General features: G+C 42.0%; 1 protein-coding gene across 3 annotated transcripts in view; it reads right to left on the bottom strand.

Moving 5' to 3' along the window:
• Positions 1 to 23,843, bottom strand: part of Gpm6b (glycoprotein M6B) — a 163,147-nt gene that overhangs the window by 16,612 nt on the left and 122,692 nt on the right. For 2 of the 3 annotated variants that reach the window (XM_077793787.1, XM_077793785.1), the window contains exon 2: positions 19,829 to 19,948. The exons of the other annotated variant lie outside the window; for it this stretch is intronic. In XM_077793787.1, coding sequence (XP_077649913.1) covers positions 19,829 to 19,948 — 120 coding nt within the window. The remainder of the gene's footprint in view (positions 1 to 19,828; positions 19,949 to 23,843) is intronic. 3 annotated transcript variants of the gene reach the window in all.

Here is a 23,843-nt window from a genome sequence, read left to right as displayed (position 1 = left end):
CACACCAGAGATGAACTTTTCTGTGTAGATAAGCATCTCATCTGAAACTACTATCTGCTGAAACCCAACATGGAAAGTGACTATAGACCTTTCTCTTTAGTTCATTGGGGGGCAGGGGTGGGGAGTCAGGACATCATGAGAATTTTGTGTTTCCTTCTATTTCAAAAGATGATCAGCAATTTTCAAGAAGACCAATCTCTCTATAGATCGATGAAACCTTGTTAAAGTGGGGAGCAGTACACAGTATTGTTCAGGTTCACTAGCAAGTCAGTACCTTAAAGAGTTTTAGGCATTTCAGATTTGTAAACAGTAATAGGAGCTTCATATAGGATTCATATAGGATTGTCATATGACTTTCTGGGATCTGGGGTGAGAAGAATGCAACTAAAGTCCAAATTCTTTCCATGCTTCAAAACCAAGAAAAACCAACATCCTTAGCCTTGATGTACCCCATTATGTAAAGAGAAAAAATCCCTGTGTGTCATCATTCACACTCTCCCCCCATTCTCAGTCTCTGATGATAAGAACAAGATGAATGCCTGCCTGCTGGCTAACCCAGTTGTATCTGGTCCTTCTTGGACAGAGATATGTGGGCCTTGGGATGGTACTGTTCAATAAGGTAGCCACTTGCACATGACTATTTTAAATTAAATAAAGTGAAATATTCAGGTCCTTGGTTGCACTAGCCATGTTTCATGTGTACAGTAGCCACTTATGCTAGTGGCTCCCATGACGGACAATGCAGATACAAAACAATTGTTTCGTCATCACAGAATGCTGCTTTAAAAGACACATTTTAGAGCCAGGCACAGTGAAGCACGCCTGTAATCCCAGTGGCTTGGGAGGCTGAGGCAGGAGGTTCTCAAGTTCAAAGCCAGGCTCAGCAACAGCAAGCAACTCAGTGAGATCCTGTCTCTCTATAAAATACAAAATAGGGCTGGGGATGTGGCTCAGTGGTTGAGTACCCCTGAGTTCAATTCTCAATACCAAAAAAAAAAAAAAAAAAAAAAAAGACACATTTTGATTTGGCATATATTCAATTTTCTATAACATAAATTGGATCATAACCAGGTTTTACTTTGGATTTCATTACTTGAGTACTTTTGAAGACCTACTGGGTGGGTGCCAAATGCTGCTTAGCACCAAGGGATACACATCTGAAATAAGATGTCTTTGCCTTCAAGATCAATCTAATGCGGTCAGCAGACAAGGAACAAATTCATAGTATATAGCATGATTAATGATGACCAGGATACAGACCACTGGAGAGTCAGGGGAGGAGAGAAAAGGACAGAAGCAAATAACTCACACTGGAGGAGGAAGGAGGAAAGGCTTTCTATTGAAAGATATATATGCAAAATACTTAAATGACTAATGTGACAGTGACATATTACCTGACAAACGTCCATTAATTTCTGGATATTTTTGCTGTATATATATTTTTAATAAACCCACATCCTCTCTCATCATTCAGTTAGGGTTAGGTGTGCTGGTGTAGCACATTGGCCCTTTAACAACAGAACTCATCCTTCCATATCCACAGTTGCCACTTCAAAAGGCTCTCTCATCCAAAGGGTTAGAACGTTCTGCTTTGTTCAAAGGAAACATCACAGCTGCTCCCAGGTTCAAAAAGATGAGTGGGGTTAGAAGAACACTGCTGTCCAGTCCCAAATTCAACAGTAGATCAAGGCTAAAGTTTCCCTGCAATTTATTTCTCCCAGGGACTCCATATACCCCGTGCTGTGGATCTAGTTTGGTAACAGCAGGGGAATTCAGGGATTCAAGAAGTTGGGGAATCACTTTAATGAATCACACTGTCTCAGCAGATGCCAACTTCCTTATGTTTTCAAAGATGATTTCATTTGTGGCTGGAGGAACCCTTACCTCTACAAAACTGAAATCACCATATTGGTCATCTTTAATCCACATGCATAGATAAAACTCTTACAGACCCTGCCAGCTAGTGTGTCTAGAAGCTGGTAGCACACAGTATGGGAAAACTTGATAGGAAATAACACTGCTGGGGAATATTGTGGAGAAAATGGAACTGTAAATGCATTATGATGTTTAACAGCAATTAAGAACTTGCTGTAGAATAAACTCTACAAGAGCTTGTTCTAGGTTGGTGGGCCAGATCAAAAATTATCTGGGGGACAGGGTTGTAGCTCAGCGGTAGAGCGCTCGCCTAGCACGTGAAAGGCCTTGGGTTCGATCCTCAGCACCACAGAAAAATAAATAAAGGTATAGTGTCCAACTACAACTAAAAATAAATATTTAAAAAAATTATCTGGGTGGTGGATATCCAACCACTGATAAATGATTGCTCCCCACTACATCTTCTGTGCTAGTCTAGATGCCACCTGTATCAACAGTGGGCAAGATATCACCAAACACTGGGCATGGTACACACTCATCCCAAAACTGCCTCAAAAAGTCAGTAAGAAAAAGCAAAATATCTTCTTAGACTGGATTCTACAATATTAGGGCCTTCACATTAAACAGCATTTCAGTTGAAATATAGGTAGGTATGTGTACAGCAGAGGTAGTGGCTGCAATGGCTCCCTCTACTGTCTTGTGGGGCCACATGCTTGGCCTAATGCTCTGCTACAGCCACCTTGAAATTCTTAATTTTTGAATAAGAGCATATGAATATTATACCAGGTCTGCAAACTATGTAGCCAGTTTTATATTTATGTGGAAGGGGATGAAGGGTTTTTTTTTTTAAATCTTTTTATTTATTTATTTATTTATTTATTTATTTATATTTGGTGCTGAGGATCGAACTCAGTGCCTCAGATGTGCTAGACAAGTGCTCTACCACTGAGCTACAGCCCCAGCCCTAAAGGAGTTCTTTTACCTTTTATGTCCACAGTACTGTTTTATTTCATACTTGTTAGATAGAAACCCAGCCAGGAAAGGCAGACATAACCTCACCTACTATGTCATCCCAACCACAGTGACCATCAAACTCTGTATCAAGGGACAAGCCATGATTAATGCAATATCACCACAGGAGAATTAATGACTTTCCCCTTACTATGAAAGGAAGTAACAATGACCCACCACAGTATCCATCACCGTCAATGCTTGAATTTTTCTAAAACCAGGGGTCAGCAAACTATGATCTGCTTGCATAAATAAATTTTTATTGGAATACAGCCGCACTTACTCATTTATAAATCACCTGGCTGTTTTTGTCCATAGTTGTGACAGTTCACATGCTTGCAAAGCCTGACACATCTGCTATGTAACTCTTTATAGAAAAGTTTGCAGCCCATATCTAAAAGCACCGGTTGGTGTTCAAAGTATGATCACTGGTCAGAAAGAGATGCCAGTGGACTGCTTATCAATTGAAAGTGCTTTCCTGAGGCCAGCAGCATCAGCTTGTGAGAAATGGAAGGTTGTGAGAAACACAGAATCTTGGGCTAACCCCGACCAGCTGAGTTAGCATCTACACTATAAGCACTTTCCTCTAGGATCCATGTGCACAGGAACATTGGAGAAGCCTGTGGCTAGTTAGCAGTGCCTTCTTCCCACCTCAGGGGTATATCCTGAGTCCATCTGCAGTGTCTGCTTTCACATTCAATGGTATTTGGTGTTTTCTCCCTAAGAAAATGGTAGCCTGCTGGGTCTGGCCACAATACTCTAGTCACTTGCAAATCAAATGACAAGTTCCAGGGACTGCAAGGAACAAAACCCAAATGTTCCAAGTTGTTGTCCCCTGTCTTGAAAAAAGAGTGCAATTATAGTGCTTTTTCAGAGCCAACAATACTGTTAACCTTGGGATTTTTCATATCCAAGAAGCTTTAGTGTCATGGCATATGCAGGGGCTGAGAAAACAAGTACGTAGTTACTTGAGAAAGCAGACACCCTGCATGGTACTGGGAGCACCTATGCAAAGGAAGTGGATTTGTAAAGGTAAAATTTCTAAGCTGATTCTAAGCTGCAAGAGTCTGAGTTAAAGTGTAAAAGATTGGGCATTGTAAAGTTTCTAAATTGAAAGGCTTGGGCTAAAAATAATAATAATAGGCCAGGTATTGTTAAAATTCCTCTGCTACCCCGGGAACCTGTAATCTCTGTAGCTCTGAACAATACCTGAACTGCCCAGTAAATATTTCCATTGATTCCCTGGTTGTTTATTAGCTAAGGGCTCCAAATATCTCAGTACATAAGCATCTAGGCTCCAAAACCAATCACCCCTGCCCAGAATCATGTATGATTTGTTCTGATGTATGCAAAGCCCCCCGCCCTCTCCAAAAAGTGTACTTAAGCTCTGCTTGACCTCTGCTCTGGGCTGCTCTCCCTTCCTGAGTGAGCCTTGAGCCCCAGCATGCTGGTTCAATAAAACTTCCCCCTGCAATTGCATGAAGCTGGTCTCTTGTGTGGTCTCTCCCTCTGACGCTCCGCCGGACCCTTACAGATTCAGATTGTCTCTAGTGCAAGAAGTCATAGGCAAGCTGATGATTTTTAAGTTTGGGAGTGTGTCCAGTATCAGCAAAGCATCATACTATTAGAAGTTGATATTAGCCAAGAAAGATCAGTGCTTTTCTTGGATATTCTTACAAACCCACAGACAGAATCTTCCCAAGCTTCAAACCAGCAATGGCAGCATTGGTTAACATGAACCAGAAGAGGCAAGGAAACTTTTTTTTCCCCTAGATAACTGTTGACACCACCGGTTATCTGTGACAAGTCTGCTTCCTCACATGTTGAAGTTTGAAGTTTGGGAAGCATGCATATAAAGCAGGGTTTATTTTAAAAGGAGAAACGGGCTGGGATTGTGGCTCAGCGGTAGAAGGCTCGCCTAGCACGGGCAGGACCGGGTTTGATCCTCAGCACCACATAAAAATAATAAGGCATTGTGTTGTGTCCATCTACACCTAAAAAAATATTTTTTTTAAAAATAAAAAGGAGTAACATAGACTTCTCCTGAGAGGGAGAAGGGGGCCATAGCTGGTATCCTGGTATCCCAAGAGGCGAGGTGTTCTGCCTTTTTATATCTTAGGTTTCTTTTGTTCTCCTGTCCTCTGTCCTCTTCCCCTATCTTTCTCCTCCCTGCTTATGTGACTAGGCCCAGGAATGGCCAAAAGGTGGGAAGCAGGTGGGCTGAAGGGGGAAGGGCAGGATGGAGCCCTGCAAGGACACATTAACAACTTTATAGCTCCCTGCAGGGAGGGGCAATACCGGGGACAGGTTACCTTAGCAACAGGTTGGAGCAGGGTGGAGGAAGGGCTCTGAAGGCATTTCAATCCCTCAGGGGGCAGTCTCCAATTTCCTGGACTCATTCAAATTGGCCTCCTGGATCTGACCTGACTCAATTTACTTATCTATATTGGCTGCCTAATTCTAGCTTCACTGTGACCTACTAGTTAAAAAAAAAAAAAAAAAAAAATCAATGCCAGGCTTTCCAGTAATTCTCAAGACCTCTCACCAAACCCCAAAACCTCTGTTTAGCTTTAAGCCTTCATCTAGCTAGTCTCCCAAACAGAGTTTTAGGTTTTGATTCACACAAAAGTTCCAGTGTGCATTAGCCTAAGACAGTTTAAATATAAACCACATAGTAGGGAGAAAAAAAATACACATCACTGCCTTTCTCAATAGCCATTTTGTCTCCTGCATCCCTAGAACCTTTTGTGCAGAACAACAGAATAAGATACCTTTTGTCCTCGGGCTTGTGGATGGCCGTTGCCATGGCCGTGAGTTCATAATGGCCAAGTGATTTGCCCAAGTAGTCCGTGATCTTGGCTGTAGATTTAATGCTGGCGCAGGAGGGGGGGGGGTGTCAGTGGGAACAGGGCTCAGATTCTTCCCCAGGAAATGAATGTCTGTCTCTCTCTCCTCCCTCCCTCTCCCTCTCTCCCTCCTCCATCCCCCCATACACACACCCTGAACTCCTCTACAGAGGCCTTCTTTGCTACTTTATTGATTCCTAATGAGCACAAAATTGAAAAAAAAAAAAAAAAGGAGGAACCAAGCTTTGCAACTTTCAAACACCTAGTAACAGCTATTTGAAACAACAGGGAAATAGAGGTGTAACAGGGAAATGGAGGTGGACAGAATCCTACTTAAGAGAAGCAGAAGTGAATGTCAGTGGACCCAAGCCTTCCTGACTCTAAGAAGGCTAAGGAACATTCTCAACAGGGGATGATTGTGCCCCTTGGGACATCTGGCAATGCCTGGAGATTTTTTTTTTTTTTTTTTAAAGAGAGAGAGAGAGAGAGAGAGAGAGAGAGAGAGAGAGAGAGAGAGAATTTTTAATATTTATTTTTTAGTTTTTGGCGGACACAACATCTTTGTTGGTATGTGGTGCTGAGGATCGAACCCGGGCCCCACGCATGCCAGGAGAGCGCGCTACAGCTTGAGCCACATCCCCAGCCCCGCCTGGAGATTTTTTGGATAGTCACAGCTGTGGGAAGGGGTGCTACTGGCATCTAGTCAGAGGAGGCCAGGGATGATGCGCAATATCCCATGCTGCATAGGATAGCCCCTCTCAACAAAGATTTATCCAGCCCTGAATGTCTACTGTGCCAAAGTGAAAAGCCCCTGAGATGGCAGAAACAAAACGCCTACACATATTCAGACCAGTGGTTCTTAATCATGGTCAGTCCTCCCCAGAGGATGCTACTGGCATGTGGGAGGTAGAAGCCAGGGGTGCTGTTAAATATCATAGGACAGGGGTTGGGGATGTGGCTCGGGCGGTAGCGCGCTCGCCTGGCATGCGTGCGGCCCGGGTTCGATCCTCAGCACCACATACCAACAAAGATGTTGTGTCCGCCGAGAACTAGAAAATAAATATTAAAAATTCTCTCTCTCTCTCTCTCTCTCTCTCTTTAAAAAAAAAAAAAATATCATAGGACAACCCCATTCCCAAACAATGATTGGACACTACAGGCATTTTGAGTCCCTGCTCTGAGGTTACAATGCACCATCCTCGTCACCGCCCTCTGGTAACACTACCAAACTCTAAAATGTAAAAAGAAATGCATAAAATAAAATTTACTTTGAAAAAATTATAGAACAGACACTGTCAAATTTTCCTGCACATTGAGTCATCTGGAGAACATTTGAAAATCCTAATGCCCAGGCTTCAATCCACAGCAATTAAATCAGAATTCCTAGAGGTGGGACTTCAGGAATTAGAAAGTTATGTTTGGCTTTTCAAGTTCCTTTAGTGATTTCAGTGAGCACCCAAGCTGACAAACAAGTGATACAGAGTAAGGGTCAGCAAACTGTAGCCTACAGGCCAAATCTGGCTCTCCAATGCAGCCTGTGAACTAAGAATGATTTTTACATTTCTAAGTAATTAAAAAAGAAAAGAGGGCCAGGGTTGTGGCTCAGTGGTAAAGCCCTTTACCTTGCATTCATGGGGCACTGGGTTCAATCCTCAGCACCACATAAATAATATAAAGGTATTGAAAAATAGAAAAGAAAAAAGCTCAAATAGTTTGTGACACATGGAAAGTATATGAAATTCAAATTTTGGTGTCCATAAATAAAGTTTTATTGGCACACAGCCACAATCGCTCACTTACATATGGTCTACTCTCAAGCTACAGAGCCAGAGTTGAGTAGTTGCCACAGATACTCAGGCCCTTTGCAGGAAAAGTTTGCAGAGCCCTTTAAACAGCAGAGGCTCTCAAACTTTAATTGCTCACATTAAAATGCAAAATTCTTTTCAAACAGATCTGGGAGAGGACTGAGCTCCTGCGTTGTTTCATGCCAGCTCTCATGCCAGCTCCCAGGTGATTCTGTCCTGTGTACTGAAGGTCCACCAGCCCCACACTGAGCTAAGAGGGGAGAATGTGGGGTTCTAAAAGCATGGTCTGCATAGCCCTGGGAGATGCGGAGGCCCTTTCAGGAGGTCTGGGAGATTGAAATTCTTTTATGATGGTGCTAAGATGTTATTTACTTCACTGCATTGACATTTCCCCAACAAAACTGTTTACCCCTTAGCGAATATCAAGCAGTGGCTGCAAAATATACTTCCCACTAGCACATTCTTTTTTTTTTTTTTTTTGATCGGGAGGAGCGCTGGCAATTTAACTCAGGGGTACTCAACCACTGAGCCACATCCCCAGCCCTATTTTATATTTTTATTTAGAGACAGGGTCTCACTGAGTTGCTAAGTACTTCGCCAATGCTGAGGCTGGCTTTGAACTCTCGATTTTCCTGTCTCGGGCTCCCCAGCTGCTGGGATCACGGGTGTGCCCCATCACACCTGGCCCCACTAGCACATTCTTTACCCACCATATACTCACAGGAAGAGAGATACAAAAGAGCCAGTTTCCCTTTAAAAGGTTTTTTTTTTTTCTTTGTAGAATACTGTCTTTTGTTGAAAGATGACTGACAAGAAGGAGCCAGACATGGTAGCATACACATGCCTGTAACCCTAGCAACTCAGGAGGCTGAGGCAGGAGGACCACAAGTTCAAGGCCAGTCTCAGCAATTTAGTGAGTCTCTGTCTCAAAATAAAAAAATTTATAAAAGAGTAGAGGATGTAGCTCTGGTAGAATGCCCCCGAGTTCAATCCCCAGTACAAAAAAAATTAAAAATGACAAGCTATAGTTATTCAGACTTAGGAATTTGGCAGGAATTTCCTTAAAAAGAAAAACCAAGTGAGCAGTCTGTCATTTCAAAGAAAACTGGTAGTATCTGCTGCCAATGAATTTTGGGGAAATTGTACCTGCCACAGTGGAAGTGACAGCTCTAGGGCTTCTTGATGCAATCAGTGGTGATAGGAACAAATGGGATTTTTAAAAATATGGTTTAATGAAATGTGTTAATATTTGAATAGATCAATTCAGAGAACCAATGTTTTCCAAACAACCGGTATGTGATTTTTACAAAATCATTTTTTTCTCTTTCCACTTTTAATTGGTGCATTACAGTTGTACATAGTGATGGAATTTTTTTTTTTTTGTACATGCACACAATATAACACTGTCATTTGGCCAATATCACTCCCCAGCATTTCCCCCCACCCTCTCCACCTCTCTCCCCTTGGTCCCTTTCCTGTATTGATCTCCCTTTCCTTTTCATGAGATCTCCCTACTCATCACCTTTTATTTCCTTTTCCCTCTCTAGCTTCCACATGAGAGAAAACACAGGACCCTTGAACTTCTGACTTTGGCTTATTTCACTTAACATAATGGTCTCAAATTCCATCCATTTTCCTGCAAATGATATAATTTCATTTTGTAATCATTCTGGAACGTAAAAAGCCAAAGCACAAATAGAGTGATGAATTCTAATGGAACAGAGTACAAAAAGTTCACCAACATGGTTTCATATTCCACACTACAAAATCTTTAATAAACAACTACTGAATGATATGGGCCAAATTATATGGTTCTCTTGAGTGCATGTATGAATATGTAATAACAAATCCCCACCATTATGTACAACTATAATACACCAATAAAAATGTGAAGAGAGGGGCTGGGGTTGTGGCTCAATGGTAGAGTGCTTGCCTAGCATGTGTGAGGCACTGGGTTCGATTCTCAGCACCACATATAAATAAATAAAAATAAAGATCCATTGACAACTAAACAATATTAAAAAAATGTGGAGAAAAAAACAGAAATAGGTACTTATTAAATTCTGGTGTATTGTAAAGGAAGAACTCCACAACTATTTGAAAAGGCCATTAAAACCTTCCTCCCTTCTCCAACTACATACTTGTGATGAGAGATTCCTATACTTCAAATAAAGAAAGATACCCTGATGCAGGCAAGTATCCAGCTATCAAATATTAAACTAGATATTAAAGAGATTTACAAAAATGTAAAATTGTACTTACTACTCTCACTATTTAGGATAACAGATAATGGGTTTGTTATTTTAATAATTTCATTATATTATCTTATTTCTTTTTCTTTCTTTTTGGTGTGCTGGGGATTAAACTCAGGGCCTTGTGCATGGGAGACAAGCACTCTACCAACTGAGCTATATCCCCAACCCTAATAATTTCATTATTAAAGAAATACATTTCTTAGTTACAATTTCTAATATAGAAAAATTGGTATAAATACCCTATATGAGTAAAAGCTTTTGGGGAAGGGGCCGATTATTCTTAAGAGTATAAAGAGACCTAACCAAGGAAAAAAAAAGTATAAACCACTAGTACAACACATTAAGTCAATTCACAGAGCGGCTTCCTGTTAAAGAGCTAAATGCAAAAATCACTTAAATGATAGGTTGCTTCTCAGCTTTCTTTCTTACAGTATTAGACATAAAAATTCTACTATATAAGAACATTAAGAATGCTGAGCCTTTTTAATGCCATAAAGTGAAGCATTTTTCAGCAAACCCTTTTAAAAGCTTGTCCTAAAATCTGTTTAAGGAGGAGCTTTCCTTTCTGAAATGGCATTCTGTGAAAATTGTAAAATAAATTAACTTCCAATATTTGTAATAAGGTCTGAGCAGTGCAAGATAAATGGCAAGATGAATGATTATATAAAAGTAAAGATACACTTACATGGCTGGGAATAAGCAAACTCAAGAAACAGATACTTGTGAGCCTCTTCCTCTGCCTTTTGTGGGAACTGGTTTGGTTTTCCGGAATATCATATATTTGCTGTTAGCTTGGTCAAGTGGGGGACCAAGGAATTAGGGAGACTGGTGCTGAGTAGGGGAAGAGAGGGAGATCTGTAAGAAGCAATGTTGAGCTCCAGTGGCACTTGGCTTCCTTGACCACCTAGGGGACAGCATGTCCACTCTTCTGAATTCCATTCATTGTCTATGGAGTCCTGCTGCTATGGGAGTGACTGCTGGGGACTACAGGTGCACCCTTCCTGGCACCCATTCTTGGAGGGGTGGGGGATGAGGTAGTGACACACAAAGATGTAAGACAACCTTTAATTAGAATAGAGGAGACACAGGGACATGGGGGAGTGAGGTAGACACAGATCTTGGTTAGTAGGGCGAGCCAAGGAAAGGGTTTCTGGATAATAGGGCTTGAAGAACAGATGCCAATGAAAGGCTTGAGGGAAGGAAAGCAGGATCAGTGCGGTGCTGGGACCCTGGTATGGCTGAGTTTCTCAGGGACAGCAGGGTAGTGTGGGCAGGTGCCAGAAAGGCAGGTGGGCCCTCCCTTGCCCCGTGGGAGGCATCCAAGCCAACCTGAAGTTTCTGAGCTTCTGAGCTTCATTTTGCAGGCAGTGGCAAAAGAGGGAAGATTTGTGTGCAGGCGAGTGACATGATCTGAGATGTACTTTTAAGAGATGAATCTGGCTCTGGTGTGTAGGCTGGACCCAAGTGGGTGCAAACTAAAGTCTTCAGCTGTAGGTGGTAGCAAAACGAGTCTGAGTTGGCTTCCAAGGGGGCAGGGTGTCTTCAACAGAAGCAAAAAGGATAAAAATCAGACAAAGCCATGGAGCAGTGCAATCAATGTCACGACATTTTATAGGAAACGATAAATGAGAAAGGGTGTGAGATTTATGTGAACAGATCTTCAGAAGAGGCATTCCTGGAAAAGGAAACTGCCAGGGAGGCAGACAGCAAATCAGTGGTTGCTTGGGAGGGGGTGTCAGGATTAAAAGGGGCTTGAGGAAACTTTGGTATGTGGCAGATATGTCACCATCCTGTTTGTGTTGGTTTTATGGGTGCACACATTAAGGTTTACCAAACAGACACCATAAATAGATGCAGTACATGCATACCAATATTCCCCAAAACCAGTTTCTTAAAATGTCTTGTTAAGTTCAATTTCTACAAGACAATAGTAATTAAAAGGGCTGTGGACCTTTGGAGGGAATTAAAGATTGGTGGCACATCACCCTGGGTGGGGTGGGCTGGGACCAGTGCTGAGGCTGCAGAACCAGCAGGCTCCTGTACTTGATGATGGGCCCTCAGGTCAGTAAGGCAGAGCAGAAAGCCTTCTCTGTACTGAGGGCTGAGGACAGCAAAGGGTCAGAAAGGACTCAGGACCTTTACCAGACAAGTAGAGGATAGGAGGCTACAATTAGGAGGAAGTAAAAGTAAAAGGAGATGATTAAAACTTAGCTGTTCCTCTAACTGGAACAATACCCCCCACATCCCATGTGTGTGTCTGTATGGATAGGGTATTCATAGCACATGTATAGATGTGTACATGCATGTGTGTGGTAGAGATCACATACATACATATCTGTAGACTCAAATTCATTGATTTAAGTGCTGTGTCCCTTTTAAAAGCACATGTTTCTCTGTAGAAAGCATTGGGGAGGAGATCATCCAGTATATAATGTCCAGACGCCTCAAGCCATCCATGCCTGCAAAAAGCTTAGCATCTGGAACAGAGCCACTCCATGAGCTTCTACTACCAACACCCCAACTCATAGGATAAGGGTTTTCTCAACTTTGGGGGCTAGCTGGTTCTCTGTTGACAGAGAGAGCTCTCCTGTGGCCTGCAGGTGTTTAGCAGCATCCCTGACTTCCACTCACCAGATAGATGCCAGGAGCACTATCTCAGTTGTATACCTCCTCAGCACATTTCTGAAAAGCAAAACCTCCTCTAATTGGGAGACCCTGGTCTGGTACAGTAGTTTTCAACCTGGGGTGCATGTGGGATTGATCTCTTAGTGAGCTTTCGAGAATGCTGATAGCAGCTGGGTGCGGTGGCGTGTGCCTGCAATCCTAGCAGCTTGGAGGCTGAGATAGGAGGATCACGAGTTCAAAGCCAGCCTCAGCAACAGTGAGGCACTAAGGAATTCAGTGAGACCCTGTCTCTAAATAAAATACAAAATAGAGCTGGGGATATGGCCCAGTGGTCTAGTGACCCTGAGTTCAATCCCCAGTACCACCCCCCAAAAAATAAAAATGCTGATGGGCTGATGGCTAGCCCCATTCCAAGATTTGGACTTGAGTTGGTTTGGATGGAGGTGGTCTCAAGATTTTAAAAGACACCCCCCCCCGACCCCAGGATTCTGCTATAAGCCAAGGTTGAAGACATATTAGAGAAAATTAATTTAGTCCACAAAATTAACACCATTTACATTCTTTCTCCCAACTTAGAATGTACGCAAGCCATTGTAGAGACCTGCACTAGCCAGTCAAGTTCAGTTTACTTCAATACCTATTAAGCTGCTGTGCAAATGAGAGTGCAAGGTCCTCATCAGCCTGGCCCAGGAGGCAAGTCAAGTAAGTACACAAAGGACACCAAAACTGTACAGTATCACATGGAGCCACACATCATGAGTGCTAAAAAATAAAACAATTGTCACGATACCATAAATGGTCCCAGGCACTAAGACAGGACAAAGCAGACAGTGAGATTCGAAGACCTTGTTTCTTAAAGTCTAGTGTCTCAGGGGTCATCAAGCACCTACTAGGTACCCAGTACTGGGATGCAGGCTCCCAAAGGTGAGACTTTGGGAAAGTGAAGGGGCTATTATCATTCAGGAGAGAAGCCAGTGCTCTAAGAGAACCTAGGATGCATTTCCACTGTTAAATATTTACATGTACTTTGGCAGACAGCTTTCTAACAGGCCCCACTCCTATAGTCATGCCCTTGGGTAATTCCCTCCCCTTGAGTGTGGGCTGGTTCTAGTAACTTGCTTCTTAGGATTAGAATATGGCCAAGGTGATGGGACAGCACTTCACTGATTCAGGGTCTCGTAGAGATTACTGTTGCAAAGTGACTTTTCAATTCTCCTATTGGAGCATCAAAGTAGCCACAAAGCATCTGTAAATGAATGAGCATGGGCTGGTTCACATAAAACTTTATTTGCAAAAAGCATAGTGGGTGGCATTACAAGCCTGGTCTAAGTCAAGTCCTCACAGGAATCTCCATTGATTACATTGATAAACAAGATTGTTCAAGTATTTGTTTTATGTCTCCTACCAGCCTGACATTTGTTTCAGCACTAGTTAATCTTCTTGGGTCCAAAGCGTCATCCATGGAAGCTTCCAGATAAAATGCAAGCATAATGACCTTCAGAGAAAGTCTCAATCCATCTAAATGACTCTCTGATACTTGTCCCATCTAAAAGACTTTCCATTTAGTACAAAAGCCATTTTACATCAGTTTTTCACAGACTGGAAATAGGTGATGTGTGTGGATAATTTGAGAGTGAACTGGGGTCTAAAAGGACAGCCTGGAGGGAGATAGGAAGACTCAAGTGGTTTCGTTAGCCACTTCCGGGTAGCTTCAGTTACCTGGAAGGGGAGCAAAACATTTCAAAACAAAATAAGGTAATTCTAACTGAAAACAATGTGAGTGGGATCAGGAAGAAAGGAAAGACCATATGTCACTATTTCTAAACACCTAGAATTATTCAACTTGGAGTAATCCAAGTTGTGTCCCTAAAACCAATTGCTGTGCCTGACAAAAAGCTTCAGATCAGCACTCAATATGGATGCATTTGCTTCTCATCTCTGCTTCGTCTTCCTACTCTGAGGGGCAGACACAGGACCAAAAGGCAGAAAAAACTGATAGATCACAGACACAGTAAGTCTCTCTTACACAATCAAGTGCTAATCATTTAATGACAACATAGCAGACCAAAAATTGAACCTTTGTAAACACCTAGAAATGTTTTATGAATATAAAATGGCTGATTATAGTCTTTGCTAAATAAGCCATAAAATAGTTACTGTACCATAGACCACCTTTTTGTGATATGAAAATGAAATAATTTATATAGCAGAAAACAAAATGTAAAGAATCCTAAAAACCTCAGGAACTTGGCAGCATGAACCTGGGCTATAGTATGCTTGTTCACCATTTCCCTCCATCACACCAGAAACACCCAGAGTGACAGGAAGCATCCGACAGGTTGAGAGCTTCCCTGGATTGAGCCATCTAAGCTCAGAAAGCTTGTGCACCCAGGCTCTGGGGAACAGTGAGGCAGTGCCCCAGAACCTGCACAGCAGGATTGGCACGTGGGTTACGGCAGACACCCAACCACAAGCACAGGCCCCAATGGTGCATACAATTGCAGTGGGAGGCATTTTCCTCTTGAAATACATTTAAAATGATTTGGAGAAAGACCTCAAACTTGGTGGCCTTAAGCCAACAGCTTTTTCCAAGACTCCTACCCATAGCTGCCAGGTCATAAAGTAACTGCATGAGAGGAAAGTCCCAGGCTCAGCAGTCAGAGGACAGGAAGAGGGAGTCTGCTGTTCTCAGGTAGCCTGCCTGAGGTCACACCTGGACACATACACAGCCTTGAACAGAGTCCTGAGAGTGAGACTGTAGAACCCAAGTCATAGCAGTTCACTCAAGATACTTCTCCCTCCCTCTCAGTCACCAATCCCCATGGCTGCTCGGGAATCCATAGTTGACCATGCAAAGCACAACATTTGGGCATCTTGCTGAACACCAGCATTTCCACAGCTCTCCTCTCTTCACCCCTCTATTATGTTCCATAGGTGAGAGAGCACCATCTTTTTCTGGACTTCTGGAATGGTCTAAAGCCATCTCAATCTAAGTAAACATCAGAGCTATTCAGATTTGGGAGAGGGGGATGGGTTGGTGAAGTTAATGGTTGTTGTGTTCTTTATCTGTCAGGCTGAATTCTCAACTACAGATTTTTTTTTTTTTTTAAGAGAGAGAGAATTTTAATATTTATTTTTTAGTTTTCGGCGGACACAGCATCTTTGTTTGTATGTGGTGCTGAGGATCGAACCCGGGCCGCACGCATGCCAGGCGAGCGCGCTACCGCTTGAGCCACATCCCCAGCCCCTCAACTACAGATTTACCACTGTATATATGAGCAGTCATTCTTGGTCCATTGGATTGCAGCCTACATTAAATAATAAATACAGCTTATATGCCATAAATTATATTCAAGAGGTACATGAGATGCATTTGAGAACTATTCTCAAACTCCCATTACTAACTTTCTCCTCTGGCCCTCTCTTTGCCCAAGAAAATGAACCTTTTCCACCTTCACAGCCCCTTCCCAATCTCCTTCATCAGACAAGCAGGTAAGAGAATCAAAGGTCACAGTATTTCAAACCAACCAGGACTCCTGTTCATGATTACCATGACACATCTTTCTCATACCTCTCCATAAATAGAGACAGAAAGAAGAAAGAATCAATACTTTAAGCAATTTTTTCTCTTTTCCAAAGACAAATTTCTAGATTTTGAAGGTAAGTTCACATCTTCGATTCCTTCTGTCTGTGCCTTTCTTGTTCATGGACTTGGTTGTAAATTAATGTTTCCCAAACCTTCATGTGCATAGGAATCACCTGGAAATCTTACTAAAATACAGATTCTGATTCAGTGTAGATAGGGAGGCCTGAGATTGTGCCTTTCTCCCAAATTCCCAGGAGATGCCAATTCTGCTGAGCTACAGCCCACACTTGAAGCAGAGAATCTAAGTTCTCTGAAACTATTCTCTGAAGCCTATGTAACACAACTTATAGCAGCCTGGGAATGTTTCCTAAACCTTAAGCATAGTTTTCCATGGAATGCAGATCTAGCATGAGATCTTGTTTCACCCTTGCAATAAGCGGCAGATTACTATCTCAGACCTAGGCCCTTCAGGCAGTTTTACAAGGGGTTCCTCCTTTGACCTTTGTAGGCCTAGACCAGATGTATGGAAAAAATGAAAAGATAAAAAAGGGTGAAAGAGTTATTACCTAGGTCTTTAAAAAGTCATTGTATCAGGAAGCTGCAGCAGGGGGGAAAAAAAAGACAAAAAAAAAAAAAAATCAAGACAAAGGACACTAGAACAGCCTTGACATTTGTGGTGGGGAATAAGGAAGTTGGAGAAATGGTAGCCCCTGCTGCAAGACAAGACTATGTGGGTGAGAGAGGCATTTTCCTTTGGCAAAGACTTCTTGGTCAGGCTGTATCAAAACCTCTTTCCCCCAGTGGAAAGAAACTGAGAACTCTATACAAAAAAAAAAAAAAAAAAAAAGACACAAGAGCCATATGGAATTCTCTATTTTTTCCCTCACACCATCTGGTTAGGATCTAAGTACAGAATGGCAACTGCATCGATTTTGGAGCCAAGAAAACCTCTAAGCGCCTGGAAAGGTGACAGCATGGTCGGTTTAAAGCCCCCTTCTCTGAGGCCTACACCATTCTCTTTATACTATCAAGAGTAAGGTCTCCATGGCCAGCACAGACACAAATGATCCCGATGTTTTGTGCTTCAGCAGCATTTCCCCTCTCACCAATGATTGCAGTTCATGCACAAAAAAGTTAAAACTGTGTGGGTTGAGACCATTTCAAGATCGAGGATTTGGAGGGAAGGGAACTGGGGATTGAATCCAGGCGTGCTTACCACTGAGCTATACCCCCAGTCCCTTTTATCTTTTATTTTTGAGATAGGGTCTTGCTAAATTGCTTAGGGCCTTGCTAATTTGCTGAGACTGGCTTTGAACTTGAATCTTCCTGCCTCAGTCTCCCAAGTTGTTGGATTATAGGTGTGCACCAGCATGCTCAGATAAAATCCATTATCGCCTAACTTATCTGGCAGAAAAACCTATGCTGGCCTGAACTTCTTTGGTGCCAAAACCAGACCTGAATGGACAAGGGGCTGTTGACAATCATTATTCATCTGACTCAGGCTCTCCAGATGGGATTTGAAGCGGTACCCAACCCTTGGTGGTGGTATTACACAGCATAAACTGTCATCTAACACTTATTCTTTTATTTATATATAGTAGTTGGACACAGTACATTATTTATTTATTTATTTGTTTTTATGTGGTGCTGAGGATCAAACTCAGCGCACTGTATATGCTAGGCAAGCGCTCTACCACTGAGCCCCAGCCCCAACCCCTAACACTTATTCTTAAAATGACCACCCTCCTGCCTCAAGCAGTAGTTTCTGATAACAGGGGCTTTCTTGTTAACAAATACCCGACAACCTTAAATTACACATGTCTAATAGCTTGGGGGGGGCACTTTTTAAAATACCTTCATGGAGTACAATTTATGTTCATAAAATTCACTTGTTTCAAATGTACTACTCAATGGTTTCGGGTAAATTTACATCACCAAAATCTCATTTCAGAACATCTTCATCATTCTTTGTGCCCATCTATAGTTGTGGTCCATTCCCCACTTTCCTAAGTCTCTGGCAACCAGTAATCTATTTTTTGTCTCTATGGATTCACCGGTTCTGGAAATTTAAAACAAATGGAGCCATATAACATTTGGTCTCTTTGTGTCTGACTTCTTTTACTTATCATATTTTTGACATTGACCCATGTCACAGCATGGGTCAATACTTCATTCCTTTTTATTACTGAACAGTATTATATTGGATATATCATGTCTAAAGACAATTTTTTTAAAATTAAGATTCCAGAACCCTTTCTTTTTTCTTTTCTTTTCCTACTGTACTAGGGATTGAACCAAGGGGCTCGTAACCACTGAGCCACATCCCCAGCCCCTTTTATTTATTTATTTATTTTTTTTTTTAGAGAGAGTGAGAGAGGAGAGAGAGAGAGAATTTTTTAATATTTATTTTTTAGTTCTCGGCAGACACAACATCTTTGTTGGTATGTGGTGCTGAGGATCGAACCCGGGCCGCATGCATGCCAGGCGAGCGCGCTACCGCTTGAGCCACATCCCCAGCCCCCCTTTTATTTTTTGAGACCAGGCCTCTCTAAGTTGCTGAGGCTTGCCTCAAACTTGTAATCCTCCGGCCTCAGTCTCTCCAGTTGCTGGGATTACAGGCATGCACCACCATATCTGGTACCCCCTACATTCTTTAAAAGATCTATGAGAATGGATGTCTGATCCATTTCTGCTCACCTTTTCTAACCAGCGTTGCACAGATACACACAGAACTGGTACCTAACAGATCTAAGACAGAAAGTCAGATTTCATGGCCATTAACCTGACACCACAATCTAGGTCTTGAAGAAAAAAAGATGGTTTTATGAAATAATGGGTTTTATGACTTTGCCATTCAATAGATATCTTCCACTGTATCTCAGGATTGTTCCTTCCAGAGCTGTAGTTGCTAAGCTGCCATTTCTGATTTATTCTTAACAAAGCAAGCAGCCATTTGGGAGAGATGACATTATGGGTGACACAAAAATCACAGCAATACTTTAAGCCTGCTGTTGTGTTTATCTGACCCGCCAGCAGCCCTTTATGTCACATCCGACATACTTTGAACTACAGTTCTATGTTAGCTAAATCATTGAGTTTTCGCCACCTGAGCTGAACATTGCCACATGTAAACTTTGGGATACAAAAGGGTAGATGCCCATATTGGTCAGCATTCTCCCTTCCCCGAGATCCCCAAAACCAATCATGGATTTCATCCAGACCCAGTACCTAGTGGTCTGAGACACCAGTGCTCTTCAAGAGCAAGGAAAATGGAAACTGAATCCAAGGGACCTACCTGGTGGGAGTCGAACACACACTGATCCAATCCTAATTTCACATGCTTGGATTTCTCTTTCTCAAAGACATTGACCAATGTTAAAAGAGGGTGACACAAAACAGCCAGGTTGAAGAGATATTGGGGGCATGCTCAGAACTCCTACATCCAAGGCTCCTTGTCTGCCCTGGTCCTGTTCCAGGCCCAGTGGTGGACATATATGGTCCCCCTTCCCCATTATTGGTTCAGACATCCAAAATTTTATGTTAGCCCCAAGGCCTATCTTACTGTACACTGCTCCCTTAGAGAAGAAGAGGTGGGGTGAGGAAAGAGGGAGAGAAAATAGAGAAAGATGGGGTGGAATGGAAAGGGGGAGAGAAAATGAAAGATGATTAAAAAATTTTTAAAGGGCCAATTCCACCCATGCCCATGTCAACAAATTAATGCATCAAGCAAAACATAAAATATCACGAAACTGAAAGAGCTATTACAAATCATAGTAAAGAGAACAGTTGACTTGCTATTAGAATTCACCCCAAGGCTGTATTTACCTGGACTGCTCAAGGGGCTAGCCCTGTCCCCCATGGTTGGCACAGGATGGTACTGGTGGTTCTTTGAGCCTGGGTACATCCAGTGGTACCTGCCAATTTCCATTTCAGCTCTGCTGTTCACTGCCAATTTCAGGTGGCAAAGAGTCAGTGTCTCTATCTCCAGCAAAGATTCTATATCAGCATTTTTATTTATTCTTTTACCATATACTTCAAGGAAATGGGAGCTTAAATATATGCTATTGAAATGTAATCCTTCAGTATCAGTTCAACAACTCTGCATGATACATTTAAGAATGTTGGAGTCGCTTCCTTCATCTTTTAATTTCAATTTATACAGATCACCAAAATCTCCTTTCCTTTGTTCATGTCTCCACCTCCTCCCTCCAACCCACCCCTCAAAATGCTCATTTGGAAAAGACACTATTTATAGTTAAAATTTGGCTTTGCACGATTTTTCTTTCTCTTTAATTTCCTTTTCAGACCAAAAGAGCACTATAATTTTTGCCAGCTGCATAAGCAAAGGTGAACATAGGCTCACTCTCTATAATTGTCCCCAGTTTCAGTCCTAAAAATCTGACACATAACCCAGTAGCCTGCTGAATCTTGGATAAAATATCTGTCCTCCACTGACATTTGTGGTATTCTGTGTCACCTCTCCTTCAGCTCAGAATATCAGAGTCTAGAATGTTCTACGTTAAATCCTATTTCAATGATTTCTCAGTATGAAGAAAGGGCTGCAGGTCTGGGGCTCAAGTCAGAGCTTACTCAGGTGTCGACAACTGGCCTCCAGAGGACTTGGGTCTCTGTCAATATGACTGTTTCCCACTTTTTAGGGAATGGAGAAGAAAATACCTACCAATTTGCCTGGCATAGAAGAAGCTTCTGGTAACAGTTGAATTATAATCTTGAAATCCCTAACAAACTCAGGTCACCATGGCCAGTTTATGTCTGAAAATTCTATAAACTGGATAAGGGGTTATGTCCTCTGGGGTATCACAAATATTTAGAGATTTAAAAAAAATGCTTCTGGCACTGATGTGGGCAATGATTCCATCAGAAGAGCAGTTTTAATGCTCCATTTGGCACCTTAGATGGCTGCCGATAAAGACCCAGTAAATATCCACATTGGGAGGCAAAGCAGCAAACACCCTGACAGGGTACACTGAAAATCTGACAGTGCCTGCGTGGAATCCCAACTCCACGCTCCTCTCTCTCTGAAAACTCTTAAGAATTTTCAGATTGGGAAGCAAAGACTTACTTTTCTAGGTGACACTTTAGAGAGACCCTTTTTTACTTCAAAGTAAGATAAAAATGCTTTGTCTAAAAGGAGAAATAAAAGGGACTTGAATAAGATCAGAACTGCACAACAAAACTTTTTGGCTACTGTTGTTTCTGTTATCAGTGCTGAGGGTGACAGCTATAATTTATAAAGTGTTTATGATGTGCTAGTTGCCATATTAATGAGCACATGGTTCCTGTTCCATTATCCATCACAACTACCTTATGAAATTGTTATTCTGTCTTGATAAATGAAGAAGGGAGGGAGACAAAAAGGTAAAGATCATTTGGCACTGGTCATTTGGCCAGTGGGTGGAGGAGCCTGGGTGTGCACCTGGGCGATCAGCCTCCAGAGGGCGCACTTTAAAAAACCACCGCAACCTCCTGAGCCTGTGCATTTGCGACTGTTCTCTACTTTTTCCAGAGGCAGCAGTGTTTTTCTGAGGTCCATGCTGAGGTGAGCTGTGCTGTGCCTCCTAAAGAAATGGCCCTGGTCCTCAGCTACTGATGTTAATTCAGGTTTATAAAAGCTCATAATCCTCAGCCTTCAAGGAGATTCTCAAAGGTGCTATGTTCTCTGCAGCAAAGAACTCTTGAGGCTAGAAAGAACCAGAAGGTCAAATCACCTCATCGAACAATCTAATTTCCTCTTAGCAAAGTGGCTGTGAGCCCTTCATGTTGGTCCCCCAAACAAGAGGATTCTAAGTACCTTAGTCACTTTTAATGTGAAAATTTTCATCCTTCTTTTTTGGGGGGAGTGGGTGCTGGGGATGGAACCCAGGGCCCATGCATGCTAGGAAGTGCTCTATTTCTGATTTAGACTCCCAGTCCCTCATCTTCCTTTTTCAGATTTCATCTCTGCACACCCAGCATACAGTAGGTGCCTAATAACTATTAGCTGAATGAATATTTAATTGAAAGTAAGGAAACACACTGGGAGCCCATGGACCCAGAATGGCCCTCCAGGTTCCCTACCCTGTAGACTTCTACTCTAGCCAGGCCATGCAATTCAGAGGCTCTGTCCCTATCCTGCCCTCATCTCTCTACATGGGAAGGGAAGTCTGCAGACATTCAGTGAATCCGTCCTAGCTGCTGGGCAACATCAATGAAAACCATGGATTTCCTAACACCAGTGTGTCTTCTGGCAGCCACGCTTGAGGTACGTAATTCATCATTCAAACGTAACTACCCCAGCAGATGCACAAATGGGAATCAGCAACTGCATAGATGTTTTCCCATTCCCTGAACTGATATTTCTGGAGAGGTCTTCTTACAACAGCAAATCTTTAAATAGGAAAGAAAAGAAAATCACTTGGATTTTACATTTTAGAAATAAACTTTTTGTTTTTGTTTTTTTGGTGTTGGGGATTGAACCCAGGGCCTTGTGCATGTGAGGCAAGCACTCTACCAACTGAGCTATATCCCCAGCCCCAGAGATAAACTTAGTATAAAATAAACTTGAGATAAAATTGAGACATTAAATATAAGGCTATCTGTAAATTTTCAGAGAGCACAATATATATTTGAATACTGAGGACAGGGTCCCAACACCTAAGGGAGTTACCTGATTATAAAAAGCCTCAGCTCCAGGGGTATATCAAAACACCCTGTTCATTCCAGGCATCTGGTAAGAATGAGGAAATGGTTTAGGCCTTATGGAGGAAACACTGCAAAATGTCCCCCTTTGAGAGCAGAAGTTGGGGATGTGGTGAGTGCTGGTGGTTTATGTAGACACACAACTGTGAGTGCTCATCACCAAAGTTGGGCATGACATGAACAATGGGAAACTAAAGAAAAGAAAGCAAAACAATGCTGCATTCCTTTTTTTCCTGTTTATTAGAAGCAATTAAGTGACAATCACTAAGCTGCCTAGAGAGAACATATTCACTGATCATTCAAAGCTATATTTATCATCCTTCATTTTTAGCTATTAGCTAAAATATAAAAGAAAGCCATAGCAATACAATAGAATATAGAATATAGTAATGGTTGGCAAATGATGGCTATCTGGGTTTTTGGTTTTTGTTTTTTTGGTGCTGGGGATTGCACCCAGGGCCTTGTGCATGCAAGGCAAGCACTCTTCCAACTGAGCTATATCCCCAGCTGGCTATCTGTTTTTATTAAAAAAGTTATACTGGAACACAATTGCAATCATTTGTTTTCATATTATGATTGCTTTCATGCTACAATGGCAGATTTCAACAGGTGTGACAAAGACCTGTGGTCTGCAAAGCTGTAAGTATTTGCTACCTGGTCCTTTACATTTCGAAAAAAGTATGACTTGTGATGCCAAATATAGCATAGTAAGACTTGATTATATAAATCAGTTAATATAACTAATAAAGTCAGCCTATAAAGTATGATATTATTTTATTTTCTCCTATTACACACTCTCCAAAGAAAAATATCACTGGGCTGGTTAAGAATCAAAATTTTCTATGCCACTGTTGTCTTCTATTTTATTTGCCACCAATCCAACAAAATTATGGAACCTGAGATTATACTACTTTTTTTTTTTTTTTTGGTAATGGGGATTGAACCCAGGAGTGCTCAACCCCTGGGCCACACTCCTAGCCCTTTTTTATTTTGAGTCAGGGTCTTCTTAAGTTCCTGAGGCTGGCCTTGAACTTGTGAGCCTCCTGCCTTAGCCTCCCAAATTGCCGGGATTACAGGTGTATGTCACCATGGCCAGCTGAAATTGTACCACTCTTAATGATAGTGCCTAAAATGAGTTAGC

The sequence above is a fragment of the Urocitellus parryii genome, chromosome X (assembly GCF_045843805.1).
Source record: "Urocitellus parryii isolate mUroPar1 chromosome X, mUroPar1.hap1, whole genome shotgun sequence".
NCBI classification, from domain to species: domain Eukaryota; kingdom Metazoa; phylum Chordata; class Mammalia; order Rodentia; family Sciuridae; genus Urocitellus; species Urocitellus parryii.
The sequence above is the reverse complement of the archived record's forward strand: the minus strand, read 5'-3'. Positions and strand labels throughout refer to the sequence as shown.